The 27,683-nt window shown below is 48.2% G+C and overlaps 1 protein-coding gene across 1 annotated transcript in view; it reads right to left on the minus strand.

Moving 5' to 3' along the window:
* LOC141975040 (antigen WC1.1-like) overlaps positions 1–27,683 on the minus strand; it is a 67,166-nt gene that overhangs the window by 34,486 nt on the left and 4,997 nt on the right. Inside the window, exon 4 of the mRNA XM_074935197.1 lies at positions 14,832–15,146. Within this exon, the coding sequence (XP_074791298.1) occupies positions 14,832–15,146 (315 nt within the window). The remainder of the gene's footprint in view (positions 1–14,831; positions 15,147–27,683) is intronic.

Raw genomic sequence — 27,683 nt, forward strand, 5'->3', positions numbered from 1 at the left:
AAACAAATGTTTGGGCAACCGACCTTGGTTTTAGGTTCCTCTAACATGTAAGCTTTATCATTGTTATAACCAGGAATATTTTGCAAATAAAAATAATGAATTGTTATTGGCTGTTGCTGGGGAAATTATTAGCCCATTAGAGGCTATTATGAGCTGTGTGCTTTATCCAAAAAAAATTTACAAAAATATTATTTAGAAAGTGTGCTTTGGAGCAGTCTGAGGAAGCTTTCCTTTTGGCAAGGATTTTACACCTAAGTTCCCCAATAGTCAGATGGAAGGAGGGGGCCCCCGGTAGCTTGGCTGTTAATTTCTTGAGACCGTTTCAGACTTTTTAGGTAACTGTAAATATTTGGAATGCTCTGCATCCTACTGCTATAGCATACATAGTGTGGACGCGCTTGAAATCTAATAAAGTAGTTTTAGGTAAAGCATTCTGGTTTGTATCAATCATTTATCAGACAGAGGAGTTATGGCCATATTAATTTTTTCTTGAAGAAAACCAGTTAAATTACCACTGATTTGGGTTCTAAAACCCCTGGGTAACAAGCCCAGCTGAGGACACACTCTTTACCTTAACACACAGCATGGAGCTGATTTATGGTAAAACCACGAATAAGTTTATTAATAAAGAACATAGATTTAAATGATACTAAGCAGAGATAACAGAAGCAGAAAATGCTTACAAACAAAACAAAATACATCATATTTTAGGAACATCTTTCCATCACACATACATAACTCTACTCGCCATCTATATATGCCTCACACAATGATATCCATAACCAGCATGTCTCCAGTTTTTATATGATATCTTACCCAAGTGAGCTGTAGCTCATGAAAGCTTATGCTCAAATAAATTTGTTAGTCTAAGGTGCCACAAGTCCTCCTTTTCTTTTTACCCAGTACACTGTTATAGTACAATAATACTGTATACAAACAGTTGTTTCAACTGCTTATTCTTTGGGTTTCAGGCCCCTTGTTCTCCCCTTGGGGTGTCTGGACCCTGATTGTCACACAAAGATACTTAAGGATCTAGCTGAAGCACTGGTGGAACCGTCAGCCATGATACACAGACAGCTGCCGCGGCACAGGAGCCAGCAAACAGAGGGGTAAACAGGGGAGTGTGAAAGGGGAGTTTGTCTTGTGGTGCTTGTTCGGGGTTTGTTTTTGCTGTGGGGGTTGGTGTTTTGGTGTGGTTTGTGTTTCCCAGATTAACAGGACTTAGGTGGGAAGGCTATGACTGATACAGAGGCAGCAGTGGGAGTGACCCATGTCGTAGAAGACACAATGAAGATGACTGGATGTGGAAGCTGCGGCATGTACATGATCCTGGAGGGGGTACCTGGTAAGAGTTTTGTCAGCATGAAACACCCTCTGATAGAGCTGATGGAGGAAAAGATCCAAGGTTTGGAGATGCAGGTGGAAAGTCTGGTTGAGTTTAGAAAGGGGTTCGAGCAGATTATGGAGCAAAGACATGAGATATCTGAAGGGAAAAGCTCAGACTTGCAGATGGAAGCAGGACTGAGGAATTCTGAGGGGAGACTGCTGAGGAAAGTGGTCAGTGGAAGCATGTGACTAAAAGAACCAGGCAGAGGAAAAGACGGGCTAGTGAAGGAGAAATAGAGCTCAAGAATAGGTTTGTGGAGTTGGAAAATGAAGAAGGGGCTCAGCAGGTAGTCACTGAAGGTAGAAGGGCAAGGAAGAAGAGAAGAGCGGCTAGTCCTATAGAAAACGGGGAAGAGTCAATGGAGACTACACAACTATGAGCCCCAGGAGGATACGGGATAGATTGCAGAGGATTGCAAGGGAGAATAGGAATGGAGAGAACTTGCAGCCAAAGGGAACAGGGGATAGACTGGAGAATAGCATCGTCACCAGGAAAAGGCAGCTCTATGTGATCGGGGACTCTTTACTGAGAAGAATAGACAGGCCTGTAACCAGAGCTGATCCAGAGAATAGAAGGGTGTGCTGTCTTCCACGTGCTAAGATACGGGATGTAGACCTAAGGTTGAAAAGGAACCTAAAGGGAGCGGGAAAGAATCCCCTAATTATCCTACATGTGGGAACAAATGTTACGGCTAGATTCTCGCTGGAAAGTATTAAAGGAGACTATGCTAGGCTGGGGAAGACGCTTCAGGATATCGAGGCTCAGGTGATCTTTAGTGGGATTCTGCCTGTTCCTACAGAAGGCAACAAAGGGGTGACAAGATTATGACTATCAACAGATGGCTTAGGCAGTGGTGCTATAAGGAGGGCTTTGGGATGTATGGCCACTGGGAGGCATTCATGGACAGAGGACAGTTCTCTCGGGATGGACTTCATCTGAGTAAGGAAGGAAATAGACTTCTAGGATGGAGGCTGGCACAACTGATTAAGAGAGCTTTAAACTAGGAATCTGGGGGAGATGGTTGGGAGATGTCCAGGTAATCGCCACGCTGGATTTTAGCATTGAGAGGGAAGAAAACGAAGTAAGAAAGGATACAGCCATGGGTAGGAGAATGTATATAAGGAGGAAGGGCAGTGTGAATACCAGTCTAATAGGTTATACTGGCTGTAGAATGACCGTGCCTAATCAGGTACAGAATGTGAGCGAGGCCAAACAGCAAAAATTAAGATGTTTGTACACCAATGCGAGGAGCCTAGGTAACAAAATGGAGGAACTAGAGCTACTGGTGCAGGAAGTGAAAGCAGATATTATAGGGGTAACAGAAACATGGTGGAATAGTAGTCATGTCTGGACTACGGGTATTGAAGGGTATGTGCTGTTTAGGAAAGACAGAAATAAAGGTAAAGGTGGTGGAGTAGCACTGTATATCAATGATGAGGTAGAATGTAAAGAAATAAGAAGCGATGGAATGGATAAGACAGAGTCCGTCTGGGCAAAAATTACATTGGGGAAGAAAACTACTCCAGCCTCCCCTGGGATAGTGCTTGGGGTGTGCTATAGACCGCCGGGATCTAATCTGGATATGGATAGAGCCCTCTTCAATGTTTTTAATCAAGTAAATACTAATGGAAACTTCGTGATCATGTGAGACTTTAACTTCCCAGATATAGACTGGAGGACAAGTGCTAGTAATAATAATAGGGCTCAGATTTTCCTAGATGCGGTAGCTGATGGATTCCTTCATCATGTAGTTGCTGCACCGACTAGAGGGGATGCCATTTTAGATTTGGTTTTGGTGAATAGTGAGGACCTCATAGAAGAAATGGTTGTAGGGGACAATCTTGGTTCAAGTGATCATGAGCTAATTCAGTTCAAACTGAACGGAAGGATTAACAAAAATAAATCTGAAACTAGGGTTTTTGATTTCAAAAGAGCTGACTTTCAAAAATTAAGGAAATTAGTTAGGGAAGTAGATTGGACTGAAGAATTTATGGATCTAAAGGCAGAGGAGACCTGGGATTACTCTAAATCAAAGCTGCAGAAGCTATCGGAAGCCTGCATCCCAAGAAAGGGAAAAAAATTCATAGCAGGAATTGTAGACCAAGCTGGATGAGCAAGCATCTCAGAGAGGTGATTAAGAAAAAGCAGAAAGCCTACAGGGAGTGGAAGATGGGAGGGATCAGCAAGGAAAGCTACCTTATTGAGGTCAGAACATGTAGGGATAAAGTGAGAGAGGCTAAAAGTCAAGTAGAGTTGGACCTTGCAAAGGGAATTAAAACCAATAGTAAAAGGTTCTATAGCCATATAAATAAGAAGAAAACAAAGAAAGAAGGTAGACCTTTTGTAGTGATAATCAAGGTCGGCCATTTCCAGCAGTTGACAAGAACGTCTGAGGAAAAGTGGTGGGGGAGGAATAAACATGGGGAAATAGTTTTACTTTGTGTAATGACCTATCCACGCCCAGTCTCTATTGAAGCCTAAGTTAATTGTATACAGTTTGCAAATTAACCAGCGGCACAGCTATGGGTACCCGCGTGGCCCCACAGTATGCCAACATTTTTATGGCTGACTTAGAAGAACGCTTCCTCAGCTCTCATCCCCTAATGCCCCTACTCTACTTGCGCTATATTGATGCCATCCTCATCATCTGGACCCATGGAAAAGAAGCCCTTGAGGAATTCCACCATGATTTCAACAACTTCCATCCCACCATCAACCTCAGCCTGGACCAGTCCACACAAGAGATCCACTTCCTGGACACTACGGTGCTAATAAGCGATGGTCACATAAACCAGCTTTCACCCAGATCACACCAGATCACACATCCATTGTCTACAGCCAAGCTCTATGATACAACCACATTTGCTCCAACCCCTCAGACAGAGACAAACACCTACAAGATCTCTAGCAAGCATTCTTACAACTACAATACCCACCTGCTGAAGTGAAGAAACAGATTGACAGAGCCAGAAGAGTACCCAGAAGTCACCTACTACAGGACAGGCCCAACAAAGAAAATAACAGAACGCCACTAGCCATCACCTTCAGCCCCCAACTAAAACCTCTCCAACGCATCATCAAGGATCTACAACCTATCCTGAAGGATGACCCATCACTCTCACAGATCTTGGGAGACAGGCCAGTTCTTGCTTACAGACAGCCCCCCAACCTGAAGCAAATACTCACCAGCAACCACACACCACACAACAGAACCACTAACCCAGGAACCTATCCTTGCAACAAAGCCCGTTGCCAACTGTGTCCACATATCTATTCAGGGGACACCATCATAGGGCCTAATCACATCAGCCACACTATCAGAGGCTCGTTCACCTGCACATCCACCAATGTGATATATGCCATCATGTGCCAACAATGCCCCTCTGCCATGTACATTGATCAAAGTGGACAGTCTCTACATAAAAGAATAAATAGACACAAATCAGATGTCAAGAATTATAACATTCATAAACCAGTCGGAGAACACTTCAATCTCTCTGGCCACTTGATTACAGACCTAAAAGTCGCAATATTACAACAAAAAGACTTCAAAAACAGACTCCAATGAGAGACTGCTGAATTGGAATTAATTTGCAAATTGGATACAATTAACTTAGGCTTGAATAGAGACTGGGAGTGGGTGGGTCATTACACAAAGTAAAACTATTTCCCCATGTTTATTCCTCCCCCCTACCCCCCCCCCCCCGACTGTTCCTCAGACGTTCTTGTCAACTGCTGGAAATGGCCCACTTTGATTATCACTACAAAAGGTTTTCTTCGCCCCCCCCCCGCCCCCCGCTCTCCTGCTGGTATTAGCTCATCTTAAGTGATCACTCTCCTTACAGTGTGTATGGTAACACCCATTGTTTCATGTTCTGTATGTATATAAATCTCCCCACTGTATTTTCCACTGAATGTATCCAATGAAGTGAGCTGTAGCTCATGAAAGCTTATGCTCAAATAAATTTGTTAGTCTCTAAGGTGCCACAAGTCCTCCTTTTCTTTTTGCGAATACAGACGGACATGGCTGCTACTCTGAAACCTGTTAATGCAGAGTTAAGGTTGCCTGTTGATAGCACATGTGCTTCAAGAACTTTGGGTTCAGCAAAACTAAAACTTCTGAACACCAGGAAACACGGAGTTCAAATAAACCCCCATGCAATGTTAACTCTGCCCTCTTCAAGCAATGCCTCACAACACCCATAACACACACACATTCGCACTCTGCCTGTTCACTGTCATAGTCAGGCACTATCTGCACTTTCCCTATGCTCAAACACTGAGCCTGCCCCCCGAGAGCATACCACACTTGCAAAATATAACAACCACCCTTTTACCGCCCATTTACACATCAACACAAGATATCACCTAACCATATACTTTCCCCCACCCATCATTAAATCCACACACAGCTCTCATGTCCCAACTCACTACTGACAATACCCATGGCAAGATGAACCCCATGCCCTGCTCCTGACACAGCCTACACAAATGATGCCGACTGCAACCTCAAGGGCCATATGCACATTTTTCCTTTGGTAACACATAGGGGTTGCTTAAGCCCAGTTCTCTTCGTATCACATTCACAGCTCTCTGATGCTTCTCAAACTAATTCCCAGGTCTCCTCATATTACAACCACAGCTCTCCCAAGCTACTCCAGTGTATTCCTCCACCATTCAGTACAGCCACACCTAATGCAGTGACTGCAGCTGGAGAGCAGATAAGGCCCATGGTTATTGCCAGCTCCAGGGGGATCCCTTGGTGAAGAGCTGCTTGGGGCTTCCATTGGTGGCACTGAAACAGGAACTTTAAGAGTTGGGAACTGCCTCAGTCAACTCAACAGTGCTCAATCTGGGGCTTTCTGGTGACAGTTAAAAAGCAAACACTGGTGGCTATCTCCCTGCCCCAAGTTGTAGCGCTATTCTGAGATTGTGGGTAGAACTGGGAATTCAGAGCAGACTTTGAGTAGAATTAAATGGTAAAATAACATCATTAATGCAGAGTTAAGGTTGCCCAATGATACCCTGGGCACCTCCAGAATGTTGAGTTCAGCAAGGGAGGGTCCCCCAAATACAGGGCACAATCCCACAAGGCGATGAGTGAAGTCTGTGAGAGGCTGAGCACCCTTAGCTGCCACTGCTGGATAAGACCCAAAGTGAGTCAAACACACTATGGAAGGGATAAAGGAGGGAAGGGGCATGGGGAGATGAAAGCTTTATTATCACTAGAAACTCGCACAAAGAAATGTGTAGGAATGAGCACCGTAGGGCTGAGGTCTCCCTCTCTCCCCGGCACCATCCTTATACTATCTGGCTGGTTTTTGAGTCGCCTGGCTAGTTTTTCCCATGGCCTTCCCAGTTGCTGGTCCAAAGGTGTTATTGGCTGGGGGAGGGGGAGGGGTTGGTGTTGCCAGAATTTCTAAGCTGTGCACAAATGCACTTGGGCATGCAGTGATCTCAGAACTCCAGCTAAGCGTGTCAGAGCTGGAAACACACAATGGCCTCCTGGCTGGCACACTCATCCTGATCTGCATGTGTGCAGTATGCTAAAGCAGAAGCCAGTCAATGGGAGAGCAGTGCCGCACTCTCAACCACAAATCCCACGAAACCTCCCATAACTCTCTGAGCACTGAGCCCCTTCCCATGTTTGCCCCCAGCCCTGGGACTTGGCTCTGCTCACAGACCAGCCTCTCCTCTTCTGGGACCTCACCCTGTTCACAGACCAGTGGCACCTCCCCTGGGATCTGGGCCTGCCCACAGATGGGCCAGTTTTTCTGTGCCTTGGCGGAAGCAACCCCATCCTATACAGAAAGGCAGCCCCTCTCCAATCCTGGCTTCCTCTCTCCAGGACTTCAACTTTCAGAAAAAAGACCTCTCTGTTTTCCACTTCCCCCCGCCCATCCCAATACCCAACCTGGCAACATGATTAAGGCCAGCTAGCCAGGGGTCCTCACTGACACAGTGACAGGCTATCCAGCTGGCTGCCGTGGACTGGGCTTTCGGCCAGTGGTGTGTTCCACAGGCAGGCTAGTGGGCAGTGCAGATCCTTTCCAGGCTCTGCCATTCGCGGTGATGTTGGGAAAGGCACCTCGCTGGTGGCCCCGCCCTTCTTTTAACTCGTCCATTTAGGTTTGTGTCCTGACAAGACCCTGGCCCTGACAAGACAGCGACCTTTGTTACCCATATAAGAAGATCCCAGGAATGTCACTCTGTCTGTGAGTCCCTCTGAAGCCCATGATGTGTGCTGAGTCAGCATGAAATGCTGGGGCCAGCTACTGGCATGGCCGAGAGCTCCACTGGTTCAGAATATCACCAGGTTCAGTCATCACTGAGATTCACAGTCACTTACCATCCAACTTTTAAGTTTTAAGCCACTTCCAAGTCTCGGAGTTTCCCTTATTCCATATGGCGCCATCTCCTGTCGCTGACAGTGGGGCTGAAGCCAGTGAGATGCTGCCATCTGCCTACAGTATGTTGGCACGTGGGAGTGAGGGCGCCCTGAGTAAAGTTGGCTGCCGTCTTCCACTGTTTTCAATTAGACTGAAGCCCACAGGAAACATGGCTGCCTTGTATACTGAGAGGAATGGACAGGGCCAAGGGACAACAGAGACTCTGTGAAAGGAGGGTGGGGAGAGTGCGGGGAGCAGGACACCTGGGGGTGGGGGCAGGAGGCAGATTTAGGGGTTTCAACGGAATGGCGTGGAGAAGAATGTGGGGCAGGAGGAAGGCTGTGGGGAGAGGGATGTGGGGGGCACAGGGCAGCTGGTGGTGGAAGGGAGGTTGAAAGGGACATAGGGGGATGTGAAGTGCAGGGAAGCTGAGGGGGCTGCAGAATACAGCAATGGAGGTGAGAGATGAAGGGGATTAGGTGGCAGATCCCCAGCCTTGGGTTGGTCGTGGAGGTGGGGAGTCCCCTCCAAGCAGTCGGGGAAGGCAGTCTTGCCGTGTTTCCAGATCTCGCAAGCTGATTGGGAGTCATGGGATTTTGCTGCCTACAAAAACATCAGAGGAGCTGCTGTGATGACACAAGAAGCTCCTCTAATACTCCAGTTTTCAGGGCTGGACCAAGCTCTGTGCGAGAGCTTCAGGGCTGAGGACACAGACCTGCCCTTCCACTGAATCCTGCCTTCATGTATGTCCCTAGAGCAGAAAGGGGGTCCAGGGGCAGCAAGAGGCAGGGGAGGGCGAAGTTGGGAAACTGTTCCTGCTGGGAACCAGGAAGAAGACAAGCCCACTTGCCCCAGTAGGCAGGGGAGTGGGGAGTCAGTGAAGTGATGTAGCTGGGTCCCAGGAGGTGAAGCCCCAGGGCATCCATATTTCGCCCGCCCACTGCTAAAGGATCCCCCACCAGCCTAAGGGGGGGGTCCACAGGACCTGGAGAACCAAATAATTATGGGGGACAACTAATGAACAACAGGGACAGGAGTGCGGTCAAAGGGTCAAACGAAGGGAACCGGACGGGGACACCAAGCAGAGAACCCTGGACAGCGCCCACTGCTCCTCAAAGGCATCAAGGGAGTCAGTGAACGCCGCCCAGAGAAACTCTGCCCGGAGGTGTGAACGGATGGAGGATCGGAAATAGTCACAGGAGACTCCATCGGTCAACCTCCTCACCCTGGTTTTATAGATGGCCACTTTAGCCAGGGCCAGGAGGAGGTTGACCAGGAGGTCCCGCGACTTAGTGGGGCCATGGACAGGGAGTGCATAGATAAGGAGGTGAGGGGAAAAGTGCAACCAAAATCTTAACAAAATATTCATGAGGAGCCGGAATAGGGGCTGCAGCCTGGCGCACTCCAGGTAGACGTGCGCCAGGGTTTCTCTCATGCCGCAAAAGGGGCAGGTGTCCGGGATTGGAGTGAACCGCGCCAAGTACACGCCCGTGCTCACGGCCCCATGAAGGAGCTGCCAACTAGTATCCCCGGTGGGCCTCAGGACCAAGGTGGAATATAGGCCGGCCCACCGGGGCTCCTCACCCTCTCGAGGTGGCAGGAGGTCCTGCCACTTTGTGTCAGGGCGGGACGCGAGGGTGAGGACGTGAAGGGTATGGAGCACGAGCGTGTATGGATGTTTCCTTGGCGCGGTCTGGAAACGGACCGGCTGCAGCTCGTGTAGCTGGCGCACGGTGAAGGGGCGGGGAGGTCAGTTGGGTCCACGGGGCAGGGGCCTGATGAAAAGGTCCAGAGGGCCTGGGGTGGAGGGTGGGCGGGGCACACCCTCCCTTAGGACCCGGTCGAGGTAGACCACAGCAGCGGGCGGCAAAGCGGCCCTCACCTCCTGAAATACGCACAGGGGAGTACGAGGTCTGGAGAGCCCCATGCGCTGAGTGAGCATCAGGGGATCCAGCCAGTCTCCCCGGTCGTAGTCCAGGAGGTCTCTGACTCTGGTGACTTCTGCCAGGACCAACCTCTGGCGCACCGAGGGGGACTCCGCCACCTGCATACGGAGCTGGGGGTTGTGTAGCAGGGGCTCCGCTAGGAGATCTTCCTCCACGGAGGCCACCACGGACCTGGTCGCTGTAAACAGTTTCCAGGTCCGGAGGAGGTCCTGGTAGAAGACCAGCAGCCCGGAGAGGTCTCGTGGAAGACCTCTCAGATGGAGATAAAGGAGCTGCCGGTCATATCGGAGCCCTCGGAAGCGGCACAGGAAGGCGTGCGCCAGTATGCTCCACGCCGGACTACCTGCACCATAAAGGAGCCTCTGCAGGGCCTGGAGGCAGAAGACATGGACCTGAGTGCGCAGACACTTCAGGCCCTGCCCTCCCTCCTCCGGGGTAGATGGAAAGCCCCTGCAGGGACCCAGTGCAGTCCTGACCAGAAGAACTCCAGAATCAACATCCGGAGGTTGGCCAGGAAATCCAGGGCCGGGACCAGGGTGTTGAGCCGGTGCCAGAGCATGGAGAGGACTAGTTGATTAAGCACCAGTGCCCTCCCTCGAAGGGAGAGACATCGGAGTAGTCCCGTCCATTTCTGGAGCCGCTCTATCACCCCGCCCTCTAAATTTTCCCAGTTCTCCAGCGGAGAGGGATGCGTGGCAGAAAGGTAAACGCTGAGGTAGAGCAGCAGACCCGCGCTCCACCGGATGGTCTGAAGTGCGGGTGGGAGAGTGCTCGCCTGCCGCCAGTCTCCTACCGCCAAGCCAGAGCTCTTGACCCGGTTGACCCGGGTGGAGGAGCCTGCCGAATAGATGGCCTGGCAAGCCTCCACCCGCGCCAAGTCGCCCGGGTCCTGGACCACGAGGAGCACATCGTCAGCGAACGCCGACAGGACCAGCCGCAGCTCCGGCTCCCAAAGCGCCGACCCTGTCAACCTCCTGCGGAGGAGACAGAGGAAGGGCTCGATCGCCAGAGCATACAGCTGGCCCAAGAGGGGGCACCCCTGCCATACTCCTCACCCGAAGCTGACTGGTTCGGTCAGGGTCCAGTTGAGCTTGACCAGACACTCTGCGGAGGCATACAGCACCTGGAGAAAACCCACAAACTGGGGTCCGAAGCCAAACGCTCACAGAGTGCTCAAGAGATACCCGTGATCCACCCTGTCAAACGCCTTCTCCTGATTCAGGGACAGGAGGGCGAATGACAGACCGTCCCTACACCTGAGTTCCAAGAGGTCCCGGACCAGATACAGGTTGTCGAAGATGGTGCGGCCTGGGATGGTGTAGGTCTGGTCTGGATGGATCACGTCCTCCAGCACGGATCCTAGCCGCAGCGAGATGGCTTTCGCTACGACCTTGTAGTCCGTGCTGAGGAGCGAGACGGGATGCCAATTTCGTAAATCGTGGAGGTCCCCCGAGCCCCAGGGCAGCAGGAGGCAGGGAAGTCTTGAGATGGGTGAAGAGGGAATGAAGGGCAGTTCCCCGACTCAGGGGTGAGAGGAGGGCAAGTGCAGTCTCCAGCTGAGCAGCCAGGGAGAGGGGTGTTTTGTGTGTGCATTACAAGGTTGACTTTTCAACCTGAAATTATCACACAAACATTGGCAGGGGAATCAAGGGCAGTTAAAAAGCCCAAAGACAGACCAGGGTGAAAACTTACTTTAGCAATAAATACAGTATTGGTACAGTGATAGACTCAGCTTGGTTAAAGGCACCTTGGTCGTAAGTTAGTTTCATTTTCAAATCAGAGAGAGCTGTCAGGCACTCAAAGTTGTTGAGAATTTGTCTTTCAATTAATATGTGCCTCAGAATGAAAATGGCTGCATGCTTTCAACATTAATGAAATGTGTGGTTCAAAATTCCGTGAAAACATTAACTGTCCTAAGTTATTTAAAAAAGAAGAGGGAGGGAGGTGGGTATATCTGAGATAGATGATATGAGCCAAAGCTGTCACATGTGCATACATTACATTTGACAATGTACATGTTTTGAATTCATATTTGAAGCGGGGCCGTCACCAGGCTCTGGTCAGAAAAGGGTTAAAAGCAGCCAATAGAGGCTGGTTGGGTAGTCAGCCACAGGTGTGGTTGCACCCAATTAGGGCACAGCTGGCCCTGATAAAAGGGCAGGCTGAGTGAGTGGGAGAGAGACTCTTGTGCCAGCTTGGGAGCAAAGGACCAGGCTGCCTGGGAGAGTAAGCAGGGTACCTGAGGCAGAGCAGGGTTGGGGAAAGGCAGGCAGAGCTGAGGAGCTCTGGCCTGGGGAGTCCCCAGGCTGAGGCCTTGCTAAAGGCCAGGGGAGGTACTAGGGCTGCAAGGAGGCAGGTGGGGCTAGAAAGGCAGCAGGTCCAACCCTTGCCAGTGATGAGTGGCCATAACAGACTGCAGTTTGCCCCTGAGAGAAGGGGCTAGATGATGACTGGCAGTAGCCACTGAGAGAAGGTAGTGTCATAAACATACAGCTAATGGTAGCATAAAATCCCTCCTTTGCCTGTAAAGATTTAAGAAGCTCAGATTACCTGGTTGGCACCTGACCGAAAGGACCAATAAGGGGAGAAGATACTTTCAAATCTGTGGGGGGAAGTTTTTGGTTTTGTTTTTTTCTCTCCGGGACAGAGAGGAACCAGGGTAGGGAAAATACGTCTCCTAAAGCCGTACCTGAACTAAGTATCTAAGATTACAAATTGTAAGTAATAGGAAGGAAATGCATTAGATTATCTTTTGTTTTAGCTTGTGAATTTTCCCTCAGCTAAGAGGGAGGTTTATTCCTGGTTTGTTTGGGTTTTTTTGTAACTTTAAAGTTCTGCTTAGAGGGGAATCCTGTGTTTTGAATCTGATTACTCTGTAAAATTACCTTCCATCCTGATTTTACAGAGGTGCTTCTTTTACTTTTTCTTTATTATAAAGTTCTGCTTTTAAGAACCTGATTGGTTTTTAGTGTCCTAAAAACCAGTGGTTTCAGCTCACCTTGTTTACTCTCAAGCCTCCCCAGAAAAGGCGGTGAAGGGGCTTGGGGGGATACTTTGGGGAAACAGGAACTCCAAGTGGTCCTTTTTCCTAAATCTTTGCCAACTGTGCCCACATATCTATTCAGGGGACACCATCACAGAGCCTAATGACATCAGCCACACTATCAGAGGCTCGTTCACCTGCACATCCACCAATGTGATATATGCCATCATGTGCCAGCAATGGTACATTGGTCAAACTGGACAGTCTCTACGTAAAAGAATAAATGGACACAAATCAGATGTCAAGAATTATAACATTCATAAACCAGTCGGAGAACACTTCAATCTCTCTGGTCATGCGATTACAGACATGAAAGTTGCCATATTACAACAAAAAAACTTCAAAACCAGACTCCAGCGAGAGACTGTTGAATTGGAATTCATTTGCAGATTGGATACAATTAATTTAGGCTTGAATAGAGACTGGGAGTGCCAAGTCATTATGCAAGGTAACCTATTTCCCCTTGTTTTTTCCTACCCCCCTCCCCCAGACGTTCTTGTTAAACCCTGGATTTGTACTGGAAATGGTCCACCTTGATTATCGTACACATTGTAGGGAGAGTGATCACTTTAGATAAGCTATTACCAGCAGGAGAGTGGGGTGGGGGGAGAGAAAACCTTTTGTAGTGGTAAACACCCATTTTTTCATGCTTCGTGTGTATAAAAAGATCTTCTGTACTTTCCACAGTATGCATCCGATGAAGTGAGCTGTAGCTCACGAAAGCTTATGCTCAAATAAAGTGGTTAGTCGCTAAGGTGCCACAAGTACTCCTTTTCTTTTTGCGTATACAGACTAACACGGCTGTTACTCTGAAACCTAAATCTTTGTCTAACTCACTTGGTGGTGGCAGAGATACAGTTCTAAAGACAAGGAAGAATTTGTGCCTTGGGGAAGTTTTTAACCTAAGCTGGTAGAGATAAGCTTAGGGGGGGTCTTTCATGTGGGTCCCCACAACTGTACCCTAGAGTTCAGAGTGGGGAGGGAACCTTGACAGGTGGGTATAGGGGGTTGGGGTTCCTCTGGGAGGGGAGACCCAGAGTGTGGCAGCACCCCAAGGTAGGGGTACCAGGGTCTCTGAGGGACATGGGGTCAGAGGTGGTGGAGACAACAGGGCAGGTAACAGAGGGCAAGACACCGGCCCACAGAGGGCACTCCTGAGCTGAAGGAGCTAATTCCTGGACAGACCAGCAGGAAGTGCTGCACTGGTGAGTGCCCTGCCTTGCGACAATATTTCTGTTGGTTTTTTTTGCTTAATATTTTCTTGCAGCAGTCACTATTGCTTCACAACACTTTACAAGTTACACCCAAGCAATAGCATGGGCTTTCAGCTAGTCTCATATCTGTATGAATGGGTGGCACAAAGCCAATCCCCATTGCAGGGCAATAACCTAAAAGTGGCCACAACTGGTCCAATTCCATCAAGAAAGTTTTAAAATATCACCTACCCCCTACATAGCACTGTGTATTCAAGTGCCTGAAAGCCTTTACAAACACAAATGAAGTTAAGCCTCACAGACACAATCTGAGGTAGGAAATTAACTGTTTCACAAATGGGGAAACTGAGGTACAAGGCATTACTGAATACAGAACCAGAACTGGAAAGAAAACCCATGTCTCCTGGGTTCTGGTTCTGTGCTCTGATCACTAGACCCTGCCCCTTCCCCTTACAGATGTATCTGAGTAGGGAGGAGAGTGCTCAGCAGTGGAGAACATGCATCCCTAGTGGAGGATAAGGGAAATCAGAGCTCTGCTGGGACCCTATCCTTATAGCAGGAGAAAGGTAAATAGAACTGTCCCCATTTACTGGAGACACCTGAAATAGAGTGAGGACTATGAGAGAGGATGGGATTTCCCACCATCTCTTCTTGGCTCCCCCTGGGTGGTGGGACAGTGAAGCCACCCTTTGTAGCAGACAAGAATCCTTTGGAGCAACTTGGAAACGTGTAAAGTTTTCTGGGATGTGGCTTCACAGGAGGAATATATGGATGTGAGAGAAAAGAGCTCTAGTAGCCCAGCTGTAGGGCCCATGTTAGTTGTATGTTAAAGTCAACAGTCTGAATTCTTACCTGAACACAATATGCTGACAGCATCAGTGTGGGAGCATGTGTCGTTAGGACGGGACATCCTGGGACAGTTTGAAAGGACAGCCTCATTCCCCACACAATGAAACTCTTCCTTCCAGATCAGGTCGTGTCCGTCTCCAAAATGCGTTGCTCCTATAGTAGCTACAGCCTGTCCACACCCTAATTCACTGCAGATAACAGAAGCGGCGCTGAAATCCAAGTGTGAATCACAGACTGTCTCCCATGTGTTTCCATGTGTGACTTCAACACGTCCAGAGCAGGCAGTGTCCCCTCCAACCAGCCGGACCTCAATGCGACCTAGAGAGTCAATGCATCCATCAGTGAGTGTTGGTTATACTGACATCCCAAAACCTTCCCCAGGCCTTCCTGGGGGTGAAATGAAGGGAACCTTCTTCTCTCAACAGCAAAGACATTGTTAAATAAGCCCTTTACTCCATATGCCAGTTCCTGTGCTCCAGTGAGGAGAGAGAGTTTGAATAAGAGGTCAAAGCCAAGAGGTAGCCAACAATATAATTCTCAGGTGTGAACAGAATGACACAAAGCAGAGTGTGTGACTGTCCCTCCAGGTGGGACTGGATGGGACTGATGAGTGTTTACATGGTCTTATACAATATTCCAGCTGAGGATGTACTTTCTGTTCCTTCATTACAGGAAGGATATTGAAAAACTGGCAAAAGTTCAAAGAAAGAAAGCCTGGAGGCTTCAAAGAGGCTCAATCTGTGAGACTGGGGAGTAAAGGAGAATAAGGGGCAAGGAATAGCAAGTGTCTTCACAGGGGTGAGAACAAGGAAAGGAGGAGCTTCATAATTCATATGATCTGAAAATACAAAAATAGTGGCTGAGAGTTCAGAAGGGAAAAGCAAAGGGCAGAGAGGAGAAATAATTCCCCAGCAGCAGAAGGAGCAGAGAGTGGGATAGACACAAAGGAGAAGTGATGGTCTAGAACAGACTAGATACAATACTAGTGGGAAGGAAGCAGGAGAATGTTCTGCATGATGCCAGAAAGTGGAGATGTTCCAACTGCTGGGAATTAGGATCTTGTGTGTCGGCCTCATGCCAGCAGAGCCTGACACCTGGAACACCGGTTCCAGTGTGAAGTGCTTATCAGTTGCTCTTATGGCTTGTCTACAGGGGATGTTACCTCACATTAACTGTAATTAGCTTTACTTAAATACCTTGTGTCCACATGAACCCTGTTCTCAGAGCAATTTATTTGGCATCTTAGGTTGCCGTAACTAATCTTCATTGGAGAAGGAATAGCTCCACTTCACAATCAGTTTGTTCATTGTAAGATTCCTGTGAAATAATTCCTAATGCTAATGCTGCTGACAGTCCTCCAGCTAGTGTCCCATACTGCATTGCTCCATACCTGCATCAACCTGCTTTGTGCCTGTTTGCGCTCCACAGCTCTGGGGTCATCTTGACCAGATGTACCCTCTCTGGTTAAATGCTGGCAGGCAGCCAGGAGCGCCTCTTTTCGTTACCAGCTGAGTTCACATTTTCATAGCAACCAGGGCCCCCCTGCTTCCACATGGACCCATGTAGAGGCCCAGGACTTGATTGGCCTGTCTGGAGACAAGCATGTCCAGTTCCCTCTGGATAAGAGTCACCAGAATGCAGACGTCTACAGGGCACTGTCAGAGAAAATGAAAGTGAGGTGGCTCTGAATGTGGTACCGAGTCAGCGAACGAGCTGCAGCAGGTTAGTAAATGCACCTGCATCTCTGCAAGCTGTCCTGAGTACAGCTGAATGAATAACTGAAATTTCTCCCCTTCCCACCCAACATTTGTTCCTTTTATAATGTCTTTTCAAAATCATATTTCAAATCTTTCATTAGATCAGAAAGAATATTTTTTATGTTTTGTTTCTGCAAGAAAAAAAACCAACCATTCAGTTTGGGCTATAAATGAGTCAGTACTTTTTTCAGATTTTTTGGTTTGGCCACTAAACTGAAAAATCAATGATTTACTCAGCTCTAGTCAGTAAAGCCTGTAGAAGGGCACAAGCAGTCACTAACCTGCTCCTGACACTCCTCTACGCACCCTAGAAAAGAAAAGAGTCATCCATCCAGCCCCCAACAGCTCCAAACCATACAAATTTTAAGAAAAACTCCCCTACACAAAGCCTGTCCCTTCCTCCTCACACACGTGTGTGCACCACTCAGATAAAGTATAGAAGGTCTGTAGAATGGGAAATAAATGGGGGATTATCTTACTATCTCAAAGGAAACCATGGTGTTGGAAGAGAAGATGGGGAACAGCATTCCAACGTTATGGGAACAAGCATATTTTATCATTGTTGGCATGGAGACTATGAAGAATGGGACCATAAATGACTGTGCTTTTTCTTATTTCCCTGTGCACGTGTAACTGTGTGAAGAAGGGAGTTGTAGCGTGCAGAGAAGCTCTCAAATCTCAGGAAACATAAGAAAAAGCTGTAGATGATCTATTCCATGGAGCATACAGTTAATCCCAATAGAGGGCCTTGAAAGCAGCTGGAAAGGTTTCCTGGAGCGTGCACAAAAGATCAGAATGGAGCATACAGCCCTTGGGAGGGACATGATGCAGACAACGCAGAGGCAAACAACCATGATAAAGCACCCTTTGCTGCAAAAGCCAAGCACTGAGCCCCAACACTCCAATGTCCTGCAAACTATGGAGAATGCACCATACTGGGAGCACAATTCCAAATAACCTTAGCACAGTTCCTTCCCACTGCATTCAACCCCACAGGAGATGGAAAACGCTTTCTGATGCATCACAGTCAGGGGTGAATACTCCTTGGTGGGGCTCTCCCTCAATACTCAAGGTTTGCAGTTTGCATCACATTCCTTTGGCCTGGTCTACTCCTAAAACTTAGGTCACTCTAGCTACATGGGTCATGGCTGTGAAAAATTCACACCCCTAAGAGAGACAGTAACTTTTTTTGATAAACTCAATAAATTCATTTCCATAGAATGATAGAAGTGTAGAACTGGAATGGACCTTGATAGGTCATCTGATCCAGTCCCCTGCACCAAGGCAGGACTAAACCTATGTCTTCATTGGCATTTTTGTCAGTGAAACTTCTGTCGGACAGGGGTGTAGAAAAAAACCCCACCTCCCTGACCGACAAAAGTTTCACTGACAAAAGCGCCAGTATGGACAGAGCTGTGTTGGCGAGAGATGCTCTCCCACTGATACAGCTACTGCTGCTCATTAGGGCTCTTTAATTATGCCAGCAGGAGAGACCTCTCCCATCCGCATAGAGAAGCTATACAGGATACCTTGCGGCTGTGCCGCTGTAAGGTCTGCAGTGTAGACCTTGCATAAGTATTATCTAGACCACCCCTGACAGATGTTTGTCTGACCCTTTCTTAAAAACGTCCAATGACAGAGATTCCACAACCTCCGTAGGCAATTGGTTCCGCTGCTTAACAAGTCTGATGGTTAGGAAGCTTTCCCCAATGTCTAATCTAAATCTTTCTTGCTGCAATTTAATCCTTTTACTTCTAGTCCTGTCCTCAGTGGTTAAAGAGAACAGTTTAGTGCCCTCCTATTTATAGCAGCCTTTTATTTACTTGAAGAATTTAAAAGAAGAAGCAAGTTAAAGAAGTATGGGCTGGATGAATGTACTATAAGGTGGGTAGAAAGTTGGCTAGATTGTCGGGCTCAACGGGTAGTGATCAATGGCTCCATGTCTAGTTGGCAGCCGGTGTCAAGTGGAGTACCCCAGGGGTCGGTCCTGGGGCCGGTTTTGTTCAATATCTTCATAAATGATCTGGAGGATGGTGTGGATTGCACTCTTAGCAAATTTGCGGATGATACTAAACTGGGAGGAGTGGTAGATACGTTGGAGGGCAGAGATAGGATACAGAGGGACCTAGACAAATTGGAGGATTGGGCCAAAAGAAACCTGATGAGGTTCAATAAGGATAAGTGCAGGGTCCTGCACTTAGGACGGAAGAACCCAATGCACAGCTACAGACTAGGGACCGAATGGCTAGGCAGCAGTTCTGCGGAAAAGGACCTAGGCGTTACAGTGGACGAGAAGCTGGATATGAGTCAGCAGTGTGCCCTTGTTGCCAAGAAGGCCAATGGCATTTTGGGATGTATAAGTAGGGGCATAGCGAGCAGATCGAGGGACGTGATCGTTCCCCTCTATTCGACATTGGTGAGGCCTCATCTGGAGTACTGTGTCCAGTTTTGGGCCCCACACTACAAGAAGGATGTGGATAAATTGGAGAGAGTCCAGCGAAGGGCAACAAAAATGATTAGGGGTCTGGAACACATGACTTATGAGGAGAGGCTGAGGGAACTGGGATTGTTTAGTCTGCAGAAGAGAAGAATGAGGGGGGATTTGATAGCTGCTTTCAACTACCTGAGAGGTGGTTCCAAAGAGGATGGTTCCAGACTATTCTCAGTGGTAGAAGATGACAGAACAAGGAGTAATGGTCTCAAGTTGCAGTGGGGGAGGTTTAGGTTGGATATTAGGAAAAACTTTTTCACTAGGAGGGTGGTGAAACACTGGAATGCGTTACCTAGGGAGGTGGTAGAATCTCCTTCCTTAGAAGTTTTTAAGGTCAGGCTTGACAAAGTCCTGGCTGGGATGATTTGATTGGGGATTGGTCCTGCTTTGAGCAGGGGGTTGGACTAGATGACCTCCTGAGGTCCCTTCCAACCCTGATATTCTGTGATTCTATGATTCTATGTCCCTCCATCAGCCTTCGCTTCTCCAGACTAAACCAACCCATTTTTTTCCCATCTTTCCTCATAGTTGATGTTTTCTAGACCTTTAATCATTTGTGCTGCTCTCCTCTGTTGGCTACCATTTTGTCTGAAAAACTTAATCAGGTCGAGCTCAGCCCATAAATGCCGTAATACCTCCCACCCCAAGCTATTAATTCAGAATGTAATCAAAGCAAAACTCCCTTGCTTTCTCACAGAGTGTTCATTAGCCACAACTTCCTGTGGCATCCTACCAGAAGCACAAGGCACCCCCACTCTCTTCCCTTAACCACTTGGACCATTTTGCAGGGGTCCCCTCTCTGGCTGCCCATAATTTTGAGAAGATTTATCTAGTTCCTACCCCTTCCATCCTCCAGGATTTCAACCTGGGTCTCACAGATGTTGTGTAAAATCCAACACGCACTTATCACACCAGGCACATTAGTAGTAGTATCATAGCACCTGGGAGCCCTACTCATGGTCCAGAACTCCATTGTGCTAGGTGTTGTACAAACACAGAAGAGAAAGCCAGTCTCTGCCCCAAAGAACTTACAATCTAGATAGAAGACAAAAAACAACAGAGGTATACTGACAGGGGAATACATGGTCAGCATGACCGACTGTGCTCTCAGCAGACTAACAATTCTCAAGTTTTCACCTGGGTCAAATTGCAACTGTTGTCTTGTGTTTGCCTAGTGACGGATGGCAAAGATGATTTCTGTTCTTGCATATATCTTCCAAAGTTCAATTATCTTGTTTCAAGAGGCAGGATGACCTTACGCTGTTCTTCCTTTTCTCTGGACTTCCCATCCCCCTCCTGATTTCTATGCAAATAGAGCTTCCTTTGTTTGGGGTGACTCTTTGCTTAATTTCGCTGGGGACAGGTAGATAGTTGCCTTCCCTCCTGCCTGGGAGAAACCCTTTATTTGGACACACACTTTAAACCACAATATCAATGAGAAGCCATAATTCTTAATATAGTTATACATAGATTCCATGATGATATTATGTGTGGCATAGGCTTTCATTGAACATCTCACTCAATACACTTTCATAATATAGTAATATGGTACATAATATTGTATACAATCAGATGATTCAATTGCTTATTGCTTGAGGTTCAGCTCCCCTGTTTTTATAGCCCAGTAAACAGTTGCAGTGTACTCTTTAAGTAAAACGCAGACCAAGCTTCTCTCGCCTCCTGCATGTAGATGACATGATGTCTCCTCCCCAACTTGGAGCTTGATAGTTTTGTTTTCCTAATATGCAAATAGATCTTTTTCATCTCTACCTGATGACCAGGCTGGTCAGAGAAGCAAACACATTCCTTTGGCAGACCTGTTTGCCAACTCCCCCTGACATGCCTGGTTTAAACATACTTTAGTCATTATTCCAGCCTGTACTCATAACCCTTGTACACACTTTGTACATACAATGTGTAAGAATATCAATGATCAGTGACTTATTAGTTTTCCAATACTGTACATGCCACCTCTCAGACACAGATTATGACCTCAGTGAATTGGGGGACACTGAACTAGCCAGGCCATCTGAAACTCATTACCTGATACCAGTGAGGCCCTTGCCTCCTGGCATTGGGAAGCTACGCGTGTCACACCCACCCAGCCTCTCCACCTCCACACCGATCCTCACCACAGCCTCCATCCCTCTGGTGTCACCACTCCTAGCTACAGCCAGGCCAGTAATTGTTGTCTTGGTTCAGACAGCAAACCAAAAAAATCAGAAAAAAATATTTGATTCAGCCTTGAAACTGTTTGGAACTTGTCAGAAAATCAGAAGAGCCCATTGTGGGTCATACAGAAATTGTGTGTGCTCTCCATTATAACCTTTAGTCCAGTGATTAGGGCACCTGTCTGGGATATGGGAGACACTGGTTTGAAACCCTACTCAGGAGCAGGGGCTTGAATTCAGGAATTCTATCCCTGATCCACAGGTGAGTGTGCTACTCACCAGGCCGTGAACTATTCCAGGCTGGAACGCTCTCAATGTCTCCTGTTGAAACTGTTCCACTTTAAATTTTCCTCCTCTAAAATTTAGGAAATGATTAGTGAAGGTACAGGTCACCATTAGGTGGGTGCAGGGGGAGGCAGTTTGGATGGGGGTGGACTAGATTGGGCTGGAGCCTGGCTGGGGAAGGAGTCCCAGGTGGGGTGGGTCAGGGGAATGGGGGGCCCAGCTCAGTGTGCAGCTCAGGTGCCATAACCAAGGTAGGGTGCAGCCCTCCAGTGATCTGCTGCTGTGATATGTTTATGCAGAAGCTCAGAGCTGGAGACAGCAAGGAACAACTTCTTCCATGTTAATGGCTTCTTGAGTGCCAACTAATGGCTTACTGGGATAGGAAGGGGAGGGGGAGCTAGAAATGTTGAGGAGGGTTAATTTTACAGAAACTGGTCGGACAGGGGGTGGAGAAGGAGAGAAAAATATCAGTCTCCTCTCACAAACTTAAAGTTACTGTAACAACCATGTAATACAAGACTGTCAAGATTTTGGGACAGATGGATGGAATTTTTCTGACTGACCTTCTTAGCAAATACCCATTACAAACATTTCAAAGCACAACTATTATTCCCATTCCATTGTGACAAAAGGTACAAAAACAGGTAGGAGCTCTGAGGAATCACCAAATAACCATATGGCCTAGTATAGAGACCCCTGGACTGCGACTATTCCTAGCTCTGCCTCTGGACTTCTAAGTGTCCTTGAGCAAATTACTTCACTTCTCTATGTTTCAGTTTCCCCAGCTGTATAATGGGGATACTGAGGTAAAGCTTTTTGTGATCTACTGATGAAAAGGGCTATATAAAAGTTAGGTCTTTTTCCAATTACCTTGTTACAGTTTCTATCAACTGCAAACATAGGTGAGAACTACAACCGTTTAAATGACCACTAACTCTGACAACAAACACTTCTCTTTTTGTTCCAAAAAACTAGGAAATTCACTGCTAGAAACCTTCATTTGTGCAGGGGTAAGGTTGCCCAGAGGTATCTTGTGCTCTTCCAGAATGCTGAGTTCAGGAAACTCAAACCTCTGAAAACACAAAGTCAAGGTGCTCACCCATGCAACATTAACTCTGCCCTCTTTGAGCTGTGATCCAACACAGTCAGAGCACAAACATGCACACTTTGCCTTTGAAAATATCACTCAGGGAATAGGGCACATGACAAAAGTAGCACTGAGTCAAATGCCTTCTCTCTGTTAAGATAGAACTTGTTTTTAGGTGAACTGTACTGAACAGCCTATACTCACAACCCTACATCTGTCCGACACTCAAATACTCAGTGTATTCCCCAGAAAGAACCACACACCTGCTAAATTTGACAATCCCTTTACACCCTTGTCACCCAGTCATGCTTCTCCCCCAGCTTCAAAGAATGCACTGCCACACCCAGTCTTTTGCAAGAAGATTTATTTTCTTAAGAGAAGTTAGCAAACCAATAGAAAAAAAACAAACTTTTTTCTTATTCCTTGGTCTCAGGGACACCCCCATCCAGGGGTCTCTGGCACTGCTGCTCCTGGCAGCTTCCCAGTTTCAGTCAGTTCTGCTCCCTTCTTCACCCATAGCTGCTTCCCTAAGCCCCTGGCCCCTTGTTGCAAGGATACACCACAGGAGCTAACTCCACTCTGGTGTACCTTCCCCTCCCCAGGATGCAGCCTGTCCCTGTCCATCTTCCCAAACTGCCCACGAGCAGCCCTTTACAGCCCCAGGTGTAGCCCGGCCCTCTTTAATTTGCTGGATTGGACTCACCTACTCTGGTCCAGGGTTGCTGACTTAGCCTATCCACAGGGACCAGCTACCCTGTGAAAATCCTTTTACAACCCATTCACCCTTATGTAGCACCCCTTAACCATCCAATTACCTTCTTTAGCATCAATCTCCTTACAGGATTTGATGGACAGGCCTGGGTTCTTTTGAATCTCATCTCCAGCTCAGCAGGATGCAACTTCCTTATTTTCTTCCCATATGAATTTATTTGGCAGTGCATCCACTCTCTTCGTTCCTTCCTAGCAGGGTCCCAGGGCAGTTGGAAGGAAAATTCTAACCAGAGGGTAACCCCCACTTACTTGCCAGATAGTTAGAGACTCTCAAGAAATAAAGCAGACACATATAGTATTTTCAACACAGTAGTTATACTAAACAGGAAGTAAATATAACATAACATGGTAAAACACTGCTCTCAGGGTCACTGGTGCCCATGCTGATAGTACCCATTAGTTTCCCATGAATCTAAACTCCTCAGTCACTGCACGGGGGCTGATGATCGCTGCTCTAAGGCATCCTCTTCATGCAGGAGTCAGGCTGCTTCTGCTCCTGGGATTTCCCCTCATCACAAAGGGGTGCAGGGCTCAAGGTGCACATTTCAATAAGACTACTAAAAATCCTAACTTTAGTCTCCTACCCTAGTGCTCAGACAAACTCGCAGCAGGCAGGCAGCGTGGACTCACAGTCAGAGCAAAGTTTGCCATGTGGTGGTGGATTTTCCCTAGGTAGCTGAAGCACTAATTCAGCCTGGCTTCGTGGGGAATATTCCCAACAGAAATCTTTATCCGGGGAGTGACCTTGAAGAGGGAAAGGCCCAAGCTGAGGGATGCTGCTGCCCAGGGGCCAGTTCTCAGGGGGACCCTGCATGAAGACCTGGGACTCACCACACAGCCAGTCCTGACCTTTCCATAGCTGGCTCCAGACTGCTCGAAATTGGCTTCTTGTCTCTCCAGTGCTGGGCATCTCATATCCTATTGGTCAGACTTGCTCGTGTTCCCAGGCTTTCTCTTGTCAGTCACTTGACTCTGCCTCCCTCCTTTCTCTCAGACATGGCCCCTCCTCTTAGCAGGGGGCTGGTGGCCACCCAGACACAACTGCTATCCTCCCCGACCTGACGCATCCCCTATCACTCTAAATAGTGTCTCTCCGCTCTCCCTCTTGGTTGCCTCACACACTGAGTCTGCCCCCTGATTCCCAGGTACAAGGCCTCTCCCTGAGGTAGTAGCATACAGAGTCCCATGAACCTAGCTAAACCCATCATTAAAAACACAGACTGCCTTCATCTCCCACCAGATGCATTAATGAGGATTTTTGTTAGTGAATTTTAATTTAATTCCACAGTCACTGACATGCGAAACTGTCTGTCCACAGGCAGTAAGGAGAGTCTGGCCTTCATTGCAATGAATGAACAATGGCCTCCGATCTCTGAGAGCACCAATGACAATAAATAGTGTGAGAAATGTTCAACTCTAGCAGTGACTGCAGGGCTATGTGCACACAGAGGTCTCTGTCCTCCATAGTGCTTTGTGTAGGCAGCTGCACTGGTATAACAGTGGTGTAAAGTGGGCCTTACACATCACCACTAGTCAACTGCACCCACTCACCACCTCTAAGCTGATTGTTGCCTGTGAAACATAGGTGTAGTTGAAGCTAGACCAGCTGGCTCTGTGAGACGAGAGGCATGCTCCAAAAAGGAGCTGTTAGCAAAATCCATACTGTGCTTATTTCCAGATGAGAGCCTGGATGTAAGTGGATGGTGTAAACTGGAGAAGCCACGAGGCTGCTCTAAAGAGAAGTGCAAAGCTGATGGACAGGGATCCTATTCAATAGCAATATCTAACAATGCCATGCTGTGTGTTGGCCTCTCTGCTCTCCTCCTGTACTCCTGGTGTGTACAGGGTTGCTGCCTGGTGTGTAGATGAAGGGAATTGTGATGCATTTCCCTTGGTGCAATACAGAAAATTGGCCAGATAGGTTTTGTGTGGGTGCAGGGTGTGAAAGCCACGCAGGGGCTGTGCAGACAGGAGAGGTGGGAGAGAGGGAAAGTAGCAGAGCACCTGAGCTGATTACTGACTGGTAAAGTGGGGTCTCCCAACATCCAGCCAGTGTTTGTCAGCGGTGGGGAGGGTCATTGTGCAGACTAGTACATGTGAGCATTGCCCTAGCACAGACTCAGGGCAACTTTACAGCAGCTGTGTCTGGGGAGCAGAGCTCTCAATCTACCAAGGGCCAAATGTGGTGCCAATGTGTGATACAGACCCAAAATGAAGGACACACACTGAGCATTCATGCAGAGAACTTAAAATGCCAATGAATCTTTTCCTTTCGTGTAAATGTCTCTTTCTGTAACCTCAGGTAAATAATTGTCAATAATAATTCCTGAGGTAAATAATTGTCAATAATAACTGTGAGGGGACACTCAGTTCATGTGTCTCATTGGTCGCTTCGGTACCAAGATGAGTTACAGGAGGTACACTGGAGCAGGAGGGATAGAATGAGGGTTTCTCAGACAAGTCAGTTTCCATTTCACGTTTATTCAGCATTTACCTTGTAAATGCTGGTGCCTAATTCCCAGATAGCTGGTCGAGTTCCTTTGTACCCTCTGGATCCTCCCCAAATCCTCCAAGCAGCACCAATAGGCCCAGAAGTTCAGGGTTTACAAGCCCAGAGCTGCGGCTGCAGAGACAAGAACAGGCCCAGCAGGGAATGGGGGTGTGGCTGCCAGGCTCCCACTTTTGGCTCCTCCCATTATGCAAAGGCGCTCCTCTCTGCACTTGTGCATTTCTGGTATAGAAACAGCGGAAATTAGGATGCTGCAGCTCAGGCAGTTACACCTCAGCTGAGACACTGCAGCTGTAGAGCTCACTGCACACAGGAAACCCAGAATGAAGCCCAGAGAGAGACCCTTCACCTCGGCCCCGGTAGATCCATGCACCTGCGCTGAGCCTGGCACAGAGACTGAGAGGGGAGCCAGTGCATCTCCATGTGCTGAGGGTTACTCCACTTTAGGGCCTGTTGAGGAGGCCCCCACTGTGCCCGGCGTATTTCTGAGGGAAGGTGGGTGGGGGAGGCTTATGGTGACTGTGGCCCCTGTGTTCTGACACAGGGCCAAGAGGGCACAGGGGAGGGGTGACCTCCCCCACAGTTTCTGGGGAAACTGTCACTGAGGATGGTAAAAAGAAAAGGAGGACTTGTGGCACCTTAGAGACTAACAAATTTATTTGAGCATAAGCTTTCGTGAGCTACAGCTCACTTCATCGGACACCTTCAGTGGAATTCAGGGTGGTAAGTGAGTGGCAGGGTGTGAGGGGGAGACACACAAAGCACTGACCCCAGTGATCAGACGTGACCTCACCATTAGCAGTGATCAGGGATTTGCAGAGAGATGCAAACTGAGCTAATCGGAAAAAAGAGGTGTTGTCGCTGTTCAGCCAGCTGCAGCGACCAATGTCCTACACTGAGGGCAAGTCTACAGTACAAAATGTAGTTGACCTAAATTATGTGAATATATAGCCGCCACAGTAACTAAATCGCTTTTGTGTGTCCACACTACGCTCCTTGTGTTGGTGGTGCGCATCCTCACCAGGAGTGCTTGCACCCATGGGCGGCGTTTGAGCCGCCTATTCAGGGATCCTAGCCCCTGGCCCTGCCCCTTCTGCCTGAAGCCCCACCCCTCCTCCATCCCTTCTGCCCCTCCTCCTCTGAGGGAACCTCGAGCCCCTGACCGTGGTTGCTGGCCCCCCCGCCCCAGCCCCGGGCCGCCCTGACCAACCTTCCCAAGAGCCCCCAGCCCCAGAGCACCAGGGGCCCCAACTGGCCGGAGTCCTGAGCCCCAGGCTGGCACGCGCTAGCCCCAGCCCCCTCTGGGAAGAGGAGCAACCTCCCTGGGCTGAGGACATTGGGAAGTGGCAGGAAGCAGGAGGGGATTCAGGGTGGAGCGTGGGTGGGGCCATGCTTGGCTGTTTGGGGAGGTTCAGCCTCCCCTGGCCTGTCATACCCCCAGCCCATGCTTGCATCAGTTTAACTATCAGTGTGGAGCATTGTGGGATGGATTCAGAAAGGCAGCAACAGTCAATATAAGCAATGTAGTGTCCACACTGACAGTGCGTAGACCTAGCTACATCGACCTAAGTGCTACACCTCTCATGGAGCTGGAGTTATGTCGGGGTAGTGGGCAAGTTACATTGGCAGGAGCTACATTTTAGTGTAGACGCTTATGGAATTAGGTCAATGTAAACTGTCTTACATCAACCTAACTCTGTAGTGTAGACCAGGGCTTAGTATTACGTGTGTCAGGGCTGTTTTTAACAGTCACTCTCTTTAGACCTGTGTGCAAACACAGCCAT

Source organism: Natator depressus, chromosome 1 (assembly GCF_965152275.1).
Source record: "Natator depressus isolate rNatDep1 chromosome 1, rNatDep2.hap1, whole genome shotgun sequence".
Classification (NCBI taxonomy): Eukaryota; Metazoa; Chordata; order Testudines; family Cheloniidae; genus Natator; species Natator depressus.